The 12,829-nt window shown below is 39.8% G+C and overlaps 1 protein-coding gene across 2 annotated transcripts in view; it reads right to left on the bottom strand.

The window, feature by feature from the left end:
* Window positions 1-7,941, bottom strand: part of FYB1 (FYN binding protein 1) — a 68,723-nt gene extending 60,782 nt beyond the window's left edge. For both annotated transcript variants that reach the window (XM_035902684.1, XM_035902686.1), the window contains exon 1: window positions 7,882-7,941. In XM_035902684.1, coding sequence (XP_035758577.1) covers window positions 7,882-7,884 — 3 coding nt within the window. In that variant the 5' untranslated portion in view covers window positions 7,885-7,941. The remainder of the gene's footprint in view (window positions 1-7,881) is intronic.
* Window positions 7,942-12,829: the final 4,888 nt, after the last annotated feature.

Here is a 12,829-nt window from a genome sequence, read left to right on the forward strand (position 1 = left end):
GCTCGGCTGACACCGGGTTTTGTTTTCCTCATAAGTTAAAAAAAAAAAAAAAAAAAAAGGAAACTAACTGGGATTTTCCTTTTTTGCATCTTGTTTCCATTGCCTCTCATTACCTCATTTTATCCCTGTCCATCTCTGAGATGAGTCTGACACTCTCCCATTAGATGTTTGAAGACAGCAATAAAGTCTCTGCTTTGCCTTCTTATCTCCAGGCTGAACGAGCCCAGTCCTCTCAGCTTCTTGTCTGTCATGTGTCCTCACTCCCTGATCACCTACTGTGAGCACAATGAACTGGGTCATTGCTGTTATGTCTGCTCAGTGCCTGCCTGCTGCCCTGCCTCAGAGGCAGGCAGTAATGGCTGCTTTCTTAATTTTAATCATGCAAATTTAGTTGCTTACCAAGTCTATTATTTGCAGGCACTTGAATCTGCTGTTTACAGGGTATGTGCGAATGAGGAAGGCAAATTCAGCAGGGTGTTCTTCAGTTTTGCTGTTTCCTCACACAGGCTACAGGCTGATAAGGAGGCAGCATGTACCAGCCTTTCTGCTCCAAGGGCTAACATGTACGGGGAAAATAAAATCTTCTATTTTGTTGTTGTGCAGGATCACACTCCTAAATTCGTTGCTGAGCACTGGCTAGATTGAATGGTCAGGCCAGTCTGCTGGGAATCCATCAAAGGATGGGCTATTGGGTAGATCATCGATTGGACAGGATACTTTTATTGTGGAGGATAGGACAGCTACTGACTGTGGTGCGAAGAAGAGCAGCAGGAAGCAGAAAGGCACCAGTAGTCAGCTAACGGAGGTCTGTTCATTGAGTGTTCATTCTTGCAGGCTAGACATAAATTTGAGCCCTAGCGACTGCTCTTAGAGGCTGAGAAAAAGAGATTTGATTGAAAACTCACAACACGTAAGGAAAACATTCAGATCAGTGGAAACCTAGTAGTGGAATAACGAATGAATTAGAGACTGAAGTCCAAAAAAGAATAAGGTGGGACCGGTTGTAGAGACATGACTATAGGGGGTTAAACTGCAGGGCCTGTAAACACTTTAAGAGGTAAAAGGGATTGTGAAAAGTATTTGGAAAATAGCTAAAAAATTTCCTAAGGGATGGAGCAGATCAGTGGTTGTGGCTAAATTTTTGTTTTGAGAGGTTTTGTACAGGAGAAGTGAGTGAGAGCCTGGGGACATGATTTCCAAATAGTTTTCTTCCCCAAGGAGAATAAGAAAACCAATCTCCCTATGACGCAACTTCAGAATCAAAATGCAGATGCCCTCAGAGGTTTAGAGAAGGGTCATGGTATTGTAGAGGTGGTGACACTTCTCCAAAGCTTTGTTACACAAGTGACTAATGGGAAGAAAACTGTTAGCGATGTGTCAGCAGAAGTGAAAGGAACATCCAGCCATAGCTGTAAATCCAAGTTGCACAAGACCCTCTGATCCCTATTTCATTCTATTAAAATGTAAGCTCCCCGAAGTATTGAAAAAATATTTTGCCAATCTTTATGGTTTGAATTTGGCAAATTCCTTATGTGCCCCATTTTTAAGCATGTGTAATAAATTGTTCTCATGATTTTCCACACCTTTCAGTGATGACATGACAAGTTGGGGACTATTGTTCACAACTTCAGTGCAAGAACATGGGTGAGGCTTTCTTTTTGTACATTTCTGTGTAATTTTTCCATTCTTAATTTTCTCTGTACTCCAACTTTTGCATTGAAGGATGCTGCTGCAGGCAGCTGCTATTTTTTATTTCAGATTTTTGATTTCAGATTTTTCCTGTTAAGAGTCCTAAACTCTGATGGAGAATTATTTTTATTCTTGTTTAGTTTGTTGGGTTCTCTTAGTTAGAATACAAAACAGTATGAATGTTGTCTTCAGAAGAAAAAACAGCTAAAAAGGATTACTTTTTATTGAAATAAACCCACAGATGCTGTCAGGTTCTTAATCCCAGGCTGTTGATTCAAGGATAGATGACTTACTGATAAATATTAAAACTTTTCACTTACAGCTTACAATAAGAAATTAACAAGTGCACCTTTAAATATCTTTGTATTAAACTATCAGGAGATATTCACAATATATTTACATGAGACAAGTCTGGAATAAATTACTACAAAGAGGTCTCATATCAACATTCAAATGAGAGTCTGTTATCAAAAGGAAAAGAATATTAGGGCAAATGTTGGTAAATTCCTCCTTTGAGTGTGACTGCAGAGAAAGGCAGTAGCTTTAATAAACAGTGACCAAACACAGATTCAAGGAAAGGAATCAAGGTGTGGAAGCTTTTTCCTGAAAGCAAAGGATCGGGGGATTTTTTTTTTCTTTCTTCCAATTCCTTCAGACACCTTTGGTGCTTTTAAAAAAGCAGATAGCTTGGCAGCATGGGACAAAGGGAGCTGGAAGCCCTGCATTAACTTGTATAACTTACTCTTTGTTAGCGTAGAAAATCCAGCATTTTTCATGTTATAGTTCAGGTGGCAAAGAGAAAGACTGGCATAATTTTGTATCTTAGAGTGAAATAAATAAACATGGTATGTTTTGTATCAGCTTCACATTTACATTTGTTTGTGAATGTGATTTATCTTTGTCTAATTTACATACCTAACACATTTTCCTATCTTAGCCTTTTTTTTTTCTTTCCCCTTTCTCAGGAATAGGAAAAACCCTAAGGGATGAAGGTTGTATGAAGGTTCAGGAAAGGTATTGTTCTGAGTTTTAGGCGTCTCTGCAAGTCTGTGTATTGACAAGTTTCAGTGTACAGGGGTGGGAGAGCTTGGAGTTCGTTCCACTCCTCTTAAATATGCCTAGATGATGCCAGAATTTGGGATGTTCTGAGTGCAGTTTGGCCTTTTGTGACAATCTAGAACATCACTGGGCATTACATATGCACAGAGCATAGCTGTCATTGAGTACTACAAACAATCCACTACTGTTCCACTGCTTGACTAGCTTTACCATTACAATATTTTCACTGGTGTCTTATGCAGTGAGCAGAAAAGCATTTTTGGATTTCATTGGCACAGCTGTTAATTTATAACATTTTTTGAAGTAGCCTAAAGATCAGGAAAAAAATTTCTCTCTCTCAGTGTTTCTCTACTTCTTATGTTCCACTTGGGCTTGACAGACAGAAAATTGTTTCTGGCTCACAAAGACCATAGTATCCTGAACATTTTATTACTCTTAGCCCTGAGAGTTGTGTTCTGCAGAAATCAGTTTCAAAATCTGCTGTGTTCCCAGTTATACAAGACACCTGTGTCTGCTGGTCTTCTGTGGCTATCTGAAGTCCAGTGACCTCAGTGGTCTTTGCAGGAAAATAGAGTTCCCTTCACACAGGGTTCCTTGTGAGACTGGTCCTTCTGAGTGTAGTTAGACCTTCAGCCTGTCATGTAATCAACTACCATGTGTTCCTGTGCAGAATCAGTAGGACTCCATTGACACACAAAAGTTGGCTGTAAAATATTGCACTGAAAGACAAGCATCTTTTCTTTTTTTTTTGCTATGGTGAAACTAATGATCTTAAAATGTATTGTGATGGCCTTATATCCCTTGTATCACTGTTTTTACTCATGCTGGAAGAGAATTAGAGACATCTCTGTATTTGGAGAAGTGGAGTCCTTTCTTTTTAAAAATGATCAGCTGCTCTTTACTTTTATTTACTTGTATACGATTTTCAGAAAACACAGCCCAAGCTGTGTGAAACCTACAGCTGAGAGTTCCCTAAACAGCAGACCAAAGGTGATTAATGGTTGATCGTAGAACTTCCCATCTCTGTTTTGATGGTGATTTGCTTTGCATGAAAGATGTGAGGATTCTTCAGTTTAGAGAAGGGTAAAGCATTTCTCTAGCCTAGTAACTACAGCACTCACTTAGAAGTGGGTAGATCTAGTTTCAATTCACAGCTCCAAATGCTGCTTAGAGTTTTTTTATGACATGACCAGAGAGGTACCTGTTTCCAACATGTCTGCTTTGGTCACTGAACCATTGAACCATTGGTATGAAGGTGATGTGGCAGTTGTTTCCAAATGGGCCTGCTAAGTCTGATGAGACACAGAGAAGATCACCTCATTTGTCAACCTGAGGGAATGAGGCAGAAGCCCTCTTAAATAGGGAATGTCATACTGATAGAATGCTACAATTTTAAAATCTAATTAGGATTACTGCAGAACACGGGCTGCAGTAGACACTGCATTCTCAAACACAAAAAGCTTTATGCTGCTCTTCACAAAGCTATCCAAACCCTTGGCTGTCTGTCTTACAATGGACTTTTTTCCAGTCTAGGCCTGCCCTACAATACAAGGGGAAAGGCAAAGAGAGGTTCTTAGAAACCAGCATCTCATCTGGGCCACCTAACTTGGGCAGGTGAGTTAGCACTGGGAATGTTTATAAGAAAAGTTCAACTGACTGAAGGCTGATATGCTTTTCCACGCTGTGCTAGATGAAGAAACCTCTCCTCTTTAGAGGAATTTCTCTATTCCTCATGTTTCACGAAGATGTTGGCCCAAGTCCTGGTCAATGTTATATCTCCAGTTTATGGAGATTTTGGTCTGGCATAACTCCTTGGGTACCTTTCAGGATTAGATTAACAGAGCTAGTTGACAAGGGAGACATTCAAAATGCTAATAGTTAAATTGTACACAAAAATATCACAGTAAACAATCTTAGCAAGCATCTAAAGAAACAAACATCCCTAGCTCTGAGCTAACCTTTAATATATTCTCACTTCTTTCTGTCAGTTTATATGTCTGAATCCTGTCTAAGTATAAGAGCCTTATTTCACTTTTGGCTGTGCATGCTTACACCCTCTCTTTCAAAGGAATAACTCAAGGGAGCAATTCCTTCATTAAAGAACAAATGGAGAGAGGTGAGTCCCTTCCTAGCAGTTAAGAGTATGGGTTTCATTGTCACCTCCCAGAATTGTTATATAATGTATAAGGTAACCACTTGTGAATAAGAAGAAGCTTTTTCTCACCATCCATTAAAGTAGACCACTTCACTAAATGGCCACATTTCCTGTGTAACAAAAATTTGGTCCAAAAGGATCAATGTATTTTGACTGTCCTGGAAGAAGACAAAACCCTTTCCAAGATGAATGTTACAGAACCACAGCACTGAGCCCTGACTGAGTTATTTCAGGGCAAGTAATGGTACAATAGCGGTTCTCCAGGAATTCCCTGTGTGGAGAATTTTTGTCTATAGTCATGTAAGGTGAATGACAGAGTCTGCCACAATTTAAATGCAAAGTTAGTAACACTAATGAAGCAACATGAATGCCTTCCAAACTGAGATACCTGGAAAATGGGCTGCACCTCACTTTTTAACTGCTATTCTAGATAGCTCCATCTGGATGTTGTGACTAAACAGATCCCAGCAATCCTCTCTGCTTTTCTGGATTTTCTTTTTATTTTTTTTTTTTTTCCATTTTAAACAAGTGATAGATGCAAATAGATCAACTAAGTTCCTAGGTTGGCTGTATCTGCATCAGAAGATTTGTCCGAATTCTCATGTCTCGAAAGTTCTTTTGCTTCTTATAGTACACCTGAGAATTACCAGTATCTCTGTAAGAAGACAAGCATGTTAAGAGCTGTTTCTCTAGGCCAGAAATTAACACAGCTTGTCTTGGCTTGAAGTAAAAGGAAATGCAACATTTTTCCTCTGAGTTCATCAGCTTCAATCTCACATGAAGCTACATCTGCCAGCAGCTATTACGTTAGTTCTAGTATTTTTTCATCTGATATTATGTCTAAGAGTTTTGGTTTAAACTTGGCTCTGTTATGAAGGTCAGAAATGAAATAATGAATTCTATCTTTTGGTCCTCATTTGTATCTTGGGATTTTGCATACCTAGCTCTGCTCCTTCTATCTCTTCCTGTATGCACTAAAACCAGAGCCAGCATCAGCCTGATTATGCCAATCTCATGTTCAAAATGTTCATTGGCTTTTTTTGTAGGAATAAGTTTGTCTTCTCAACCACTCTGACCTCTGCCTACACTACAACTGCCAGAAAACAACCTTTCCTACGTTACTCCTCACTCCACCTTCTTCAGTTACTTGCTTTGCTCTCCTCCTACATTTTTTTCCTGTCTTCTCCTGTTGCTATAATATTAATTTTTACCTGCACAGCATCAGAGCAAAGACCAAATAATGTGATTTGCTTCCTCGGTGAGGATTCTGGGTTGCCTGTAATGCAAAGATGAAAGGACTCCTTTCCCCACAGTGCTACATAACTTTGTCAAGGAAATACAGTAAACATATGAATTCATGGTTTGCATTACTTTGAATTGTCATTCATATTTGGATTCAGAGAAAACAACCTGGAGCTTTGAAGAGATTTAAACAAAAAAGTGAAACTGTTAATTGTTGCTTATTTTCAAACTGCATTTGGCAACAGCAGAAGTCCTGTGTTCAACATATTTGCATATTTATAGACTGTTTTTAAACAAACCCTTTTGTGAAGGCAGCTAGACATTTGAATCATGCCAGAAGAGTAACTGTGTCTTTGCCTTGCAAATTTTATTGTAGGGTTTTGCACATACAAAGTCACAATGCATATTTGACCCCTTGAGTGACTAGCTCAAGTTGAAGAATCTCTGCGACAACCAGAAATCAGGAGGCAACAGCACAGCGAGATGCTGGTTTGGCAGAACCATTGGCACTATTCAGATCCCATTTATCCATACCTAAATCCAGAGTAAGTCAAGTGACTGGAATTGAATTATTGGTGCAAACAAACATAATATTTTGTCCTTTACTACTTAATTCTACACAGTGGGATTCGTTACAACAGAAATAAATAGAATAAGAAATATCTCTTTTTATATTTTAAATATAAAAAATATTATGTAAACACTTTGAGGCCATTGCTTTAGATTCAGGAATGATTTGATCATTGTGCAAAACAGAGACAAATGCAACCAAAACCCTCCAAACTTTGTGAAGCATTGTTAAATGTGAACTGTATTCCGCATTCAACCCTATTTCACATTGCCATTTCTCAAGTGCTACTTGCAATGACCAAAGTTAGACCTTTTTCCTCATGAAGATACTGAATTATATAGCTTGGGTTCCCCTCTAAGTTTCATGAGATATCTCCTTTTTCTTTTGAAACTAGATTGACAGCTTCAAATAAAGAATGCCTCTTTAGTAACGTTACCTTCAGGGAAAGACTGCTTTATTTGGGCATACATACCAAGTCTACAGGTTACTCCAGGAGTTCTAAATTATTTCCCAGAATAAAGATAGTCTGAAAAGCTATTCCGATTTCACACATTCCAACATTTATCTGTAAAATCACTTCTCTTGAAATTATTGATTTGGTTTATTAATAAAATACTTCTAAAACAGAAACATATATAGAGTTTGGAATTTTAAAGAGACCGTCTTTTTAAGGAAACAAATTCTACACATTAGTTAAAAAAAACCCCAAAGTACACTGAAGATTTACACATAAATGCATAAATGTTGTGTGGACTTTTCTTTTTGTTACAGATACTTCTGAATCAAAATAAGGTAGTGCAATTGCTTTCTGGAAATCTAATTAAAAGGCTTGACCCCTTCCCATTTCTTGCTTAGTGTCACATTGACACTTGACTATGGAATACACAAACTAGTTTGTCATCTTATCCTTGAAAGAAGTTGTTTTCTCTTCCTTAATTTTGAATGCCAGAATCAGTAAGGCATATACAAGCCAGTTCACATGATGGAGCTAAAAAAACTAAAAAGTTTCTTCATGCCCTCAAAAGCAGGAAGTCAGCTGCAATGAACGGAATTGAAAACTATTAGAAATACATTTAAAGTTTTACGGTCACATCTACTGCAGTTTTAGCACTAAATCTTATACATCCATTTAATAAAAAGTAAATGAATAGAGCTCTGTACTTACCATAGTTTTGGGCTCTCTGTCTCTATGAGTCTGCTAAAGAGTATGTACTGTACTAGAGAGAGAATCAAAAATGTTCTTTGTCCTTCTACTGTGCACTTCCTTTTTTGAAAGTGTATGTGGTCTATCCAGCCTTCACAGGAAAAGATATCAGCAAAATCCTTGTTTTGCATTTTATCAGAGACCTAACAGAGTTTTTAACAGCACTTGTTTGGGATACACTGCACAACTGTGAAGGACAAATGACAGTAAATGAGTGTTCATTCATTTTATTACCTCCAAGATTATAATGAAAAACAGGTCTATGCTGATGAGAAAATTATGTAGTTATGTTTTCACTAATCTTTGATTGCATTAAAAAGGCAAGTATATTTTGGTTTTGTCTTTCATACTTGGGGTTCCTGAATTTTTGTGTATTCAGGCTTTACAACCAACCCCATGCATGTCTCCTGGCCCAGATTTTCATGGTTATTTAAAATCTGAAGTAATTTTCTTCCTCTAATAAGCTGAACTATATTTCTGTCAATTAACCTCTGACTATTCAGCTCTTTATAACTGATATTATCAGAAAAATAGGGTTGTCCTGGTCCAACAGGATATTAAAGTTCTGCACTGCCGCAGACTTCCTATGCCCAAAAATTGAAGGAAGAAAGGGCATATGGCCATAAACCTCACTGAGCTGGATCTAGCGAAGAAAGCTGAAACACAGGGCTTAATGAAAAGAGATGAAGGAAGGAAGAAGTGAAGTACACGTTAAATACGGGGTGGGGGTGGGGGGCACTGGTATGTTTTGGGTGATGTCCAACTACTAAATAAAAAATCAGCTGAGTTTTCAATAAGCAAGCTCCTCTGTATGAAGTAGCAGGGGACAAATAAAAATGATAGTAAAGTAACAGAAAATACCATATCTGTGTTACAAGCAAGATTTAAACTGCTTTCTGCGATGAAATCGATATTTCCCCATAATCTCAGTACTAGAGCACTGAAAGATTTCCTGGATTGCCTTAAGTACCAAACCACTGGTTTTCAATTAAACTTTCAACGCAATGTGGCAGTATTCTCTATTATATAGATAACAGCAAACACCAGTACAGATACCAATAGTGGCAATTAGCAAACATGTTACCTATTTTCTAAAAAGCAGAAAATTACTAGGGCAGCTACAGCCCTATTTGCTTGAGCACATTATGCAGCTCTACAAACAGATTTGAAAAAACAATATGAAGGAGAAAATATTAGGTATATATCACTACATTTAAGGTAAGTTTCCTTAAAGATGGATTACATCTGTATAACTTAATATCTATTTTACAAAGTTTAACTGGCATTTTAGGCAAAGGTAATACAATTAACTTGATCTATCTAGATTTAAGCAGAGTATTTCATATAAAATCCTATGTTGAAGTATAAGTGCTGAGAACTGGGAGAGGATGTGACCTGTCATAAAGACTGCAAGGTAGATAAAGACCTGGCTAAAGCAACAGCAGTTTAGAAGTGTCGGAGGAATTCCTGAGTTTAATGGGGATTACTGACAGTATCCTGCAGGCATAGGTCATGGGACTAATCCTGCTCGTTACTTAGGTCAGTAGTCTGGGTCAAGAGCTGGGCCTACATCGATGTTATCTGAAGATGTACTAAATGGAATGATTCTACTAATAATGGGGAGAATCAAGTCATGACACAGGAAGAATGAGAGGACTTTGTGTATTGGAGTGATAGAAGTCAACCAAAGTTTAATAATAAAGTCATATACTTAGGGCTAAGAACAAGAATTTTTGCTTTGAGCCAGGGACACAGAAAGTATGAGTCACTAACATGACATGCACATGTGAAAAGCACATATGATTCAAGCGCACAGTAGGCATATGATTTTTAGGAGATGCAGGATGACTGATGAAACCTCAGCTAGTGTATTGTGTGTGGTTCTAGTCAACTATGTGGAGTGACCATGAATTTAAACTGACACAGACACAAGCGAAGTCTTCTAGTAGGAGTAGAAAGACTTCTTGGCTTCTGACAGGGCACTAGAGGAGCTTGCCTTGTCTAAATTAAGAAAGTGGAGATGAAAGAGGCTATGACAAGGGCTGTAAGTATCAAGGAAGAATGATTATTTATACTAAAAAATAAAGGATTGAAATCAAATGGGTATAAATAGGTTGTGAGTACATTTAAAGTGGGAATTAGACAAAATTTTATATGAATTTATATCCATTTATTCAATAATGGTCTTCCAAAGAGGATAGAGGAAGAAGGAGATCAGTAAGGCTTCCATGTGCTACATGAGAAATTTATGAAAGAGACTTAATGACAGGACAGTGACAATTTTGCTGTTAGGAAAAAAATCTGTTTGTCAGATGGAGAATACTAAGTGTACTGGAAAGATGCTTGGCCAGCACATCTGGTGACATTGAGGGTTAGATCTCAGAGTATGGTAGGTTTCCCTAGGCCTATCTTCTTTTTATTTTTTTTTAACCAGGAACATTTGCATGTGCAGCTCTTGAGGAATTGCTCTGTCTGCTAGGGATTTCCTGATACTTGATAGCTCTGCTCTTGATGAAGTTCCCACAGTGAGTCAATAAAATCAGATCTTCCACTAAGAACAGCTTTATTCCAGGTGCATGGTGCACCAAAGTACGTGAGTGTTAGGTTTGAGGTTTTCTGAAATGTCCAGTAATACTGCAGGTTCATGTGTCCATTGAGAAAATCCTATGTTTGCACTTGGGAACATTAATTAGGGGAAACCTATTAATTAGTGGAAGTCTATTTCCACTTCTGTGGTGTGAAGGGAACCATTCATGGTGGCAGGAAGCAGTGAAAAGCCTTTTTGGTCTGCCTTTGTGGCACCTGGAATGATTCACTTTCTTTGGTCATCGGTACACTTTCAATTTTTGAATACTTTCCTACCGTAGGGGCCTGAGAAATAGTTCTCTGCTGCTTTCTTTTGTGATGTTTGGTCTTTTGTACTAAAAGTCTTCAGAATCACTGGTGGTGGGCAAGAGGCAGGTAAAGAAGGGTCCAGTGGACTCTTCCAGACCTGGAGTGCAAGTATGCAAGGGACCGATCTAATCCATCTGATGGCTGTGTTTCCTGTGTTTCCAAACTGCTCAGCCCACATGTGCCTTTGTCCTTAAGTTTTTAAAAGAAAACTGTTTTCTTGTACCTTGCTTCCGTGAGATCTTCTGGTGTCTAGTAGAATAGCTAAGTTAACATTAATACCTTTTCCGCAACAGGGACGCTAATTTATTTTTCTTTTCTCAAAGTTTTTCGTGAAACTTCTTTGAGAACTATCCTTCCTCCCCACCCCGAACAAATTTTCCAGTAATTGTCTGCTAGGTCACTGAGGAAGACTGACAAGGTGCAATGACAGTACAAATCATAGAATCATAGAATCATAGAATCATGTTGGTTGGAAAAGACCTTAAAGTTCATCAAGTCCAGCCAGCAACCTAACACTGCCATCACACCACTGAACCATGTCCCTAAGCACCTCGTCTACCCAGCTTTTAAATACCTCCAGGGATGGGGGCTCAACCACTTGCCTGGGCAGCCCGTTCCAATGCTTAACAACCCTTTCAGTGAAAAAATTTTTCCTAATATCCAGTCTAAACCTCCCCTGACATAACTTGAGGCCATTTCCTCTCATCCTGTCACCCGTTACCTGGGAGAAGAGACCGACCCCCACCTGGCTACAACCTCCTGTCAGGCAGTTGTAGAGGGTGATAAGGTCTCCCCTCAGCCTCCTCTTCTCCAGTCTAAACAATCCCAGTTCCCTCAGCTGCTCCTCAGAAGACTTGTACTCCAGAACCCTCACCAGCTTTGTTGCTCTTCTCTGGACATGCTCCAGCAACGCAACGTTCTTTCTTGTAGGGAGGGGCCTAACACTGAATACAGCCTCAGCAGTGCCGAGTACAGGGGCACGATCACTTCCCTACTCCTGCTGGCCACACTATGCCTGATAGAAGCCAGGATGCCATTGGCCTTCTTGGCCACCTGGGCACACTGCTGGCTCATATTCAGCCGGCTGTCAACCAGCATCCCCCATACATTTGTCCTCGGCCCATCGATCCAGCCTGTCCAGATCCCTCTGCAGAACCCTCCTCCCCTCAAGCAGATCAACACTCCCACCCAGTCTGATGTCATCTGCAACCTTACTGAAGATGCACTCAATCCCCTCGTCCAGATCATTGATAAAGATATTAAACAAGACTGGCCCCAGAACTGAGCCCTGGGGGACACTGCTCGTAACCGCATCCCAACTGGATTTAACTCCATTGACTGCAACTCTGTGGGCTTGGCCATCCAGCCAGTTTATTACCCAGCAAACAGTATACCTGTCTAAGCCATGAGCTGCCAGCTTCTCTAGGAGAATACTGTGGGAGACTGTGTCAAAAGGCAGGAGGAGAACCCTTTCCTTGCCCACCGCTTCTCCCCAGGTGCTTCTGCGTAACAGGTATGAGGCTCTAGACGTGGAAGACAAGGTGGTGGACGGGGTAGGTGTTGGCCTATCCACATCGGAGGAGGCACAAAGATCAGAAAGACCTCCCTCTCATATTACTACTACATCCACGAGGAAGAAGAGAGGGGTAATAGTTTTGGGAGATTCCCATCTGAGGGGAACAGAGGGTCCGATATGCCGGGCAGACCCTGCTCTTAGGGAGGTCTGCTGCCTCCCAGGAGCCTGGGTTAGAGATGTCACTAGGAAACTTCCTAGCCTGGTCCGACCCTCAGACTACTATCCCTTACTGCTTTTCCATGTGGGTGCTGATGAAGTTGCAGTAAGTAGCCCGAGGGTGATTAAAAAAGAATTCAAAGCCTTGGGGCGCTTAGCAAAAGAATCTGGAGCACAGGTTATTTTTTCCTCGCTCCTTTCAGTGGTGGGCAGAGACACTGAGAAATACAGGCAGACTCAATCTATTAACACGTGGCTCCGCGACTGCTGTCGCCGCCACCA

Source organism: Egretta garzetta, unplaced genomic scaffold, assembly GCF_000687185.1.
Source record: "Egretta garzetta isolate BGI_Z169 unplaced genomic scaffold, ASM68718v1 scaffold59, whole genome shotgun sequence".
NCBI classification, from domain to species: domain Eukaryota; kingdom Metazoa; phylum Chordata; class Aves; order Pelecaniformes; family Ardeidae; genus Egretta; species Egretta garzetta.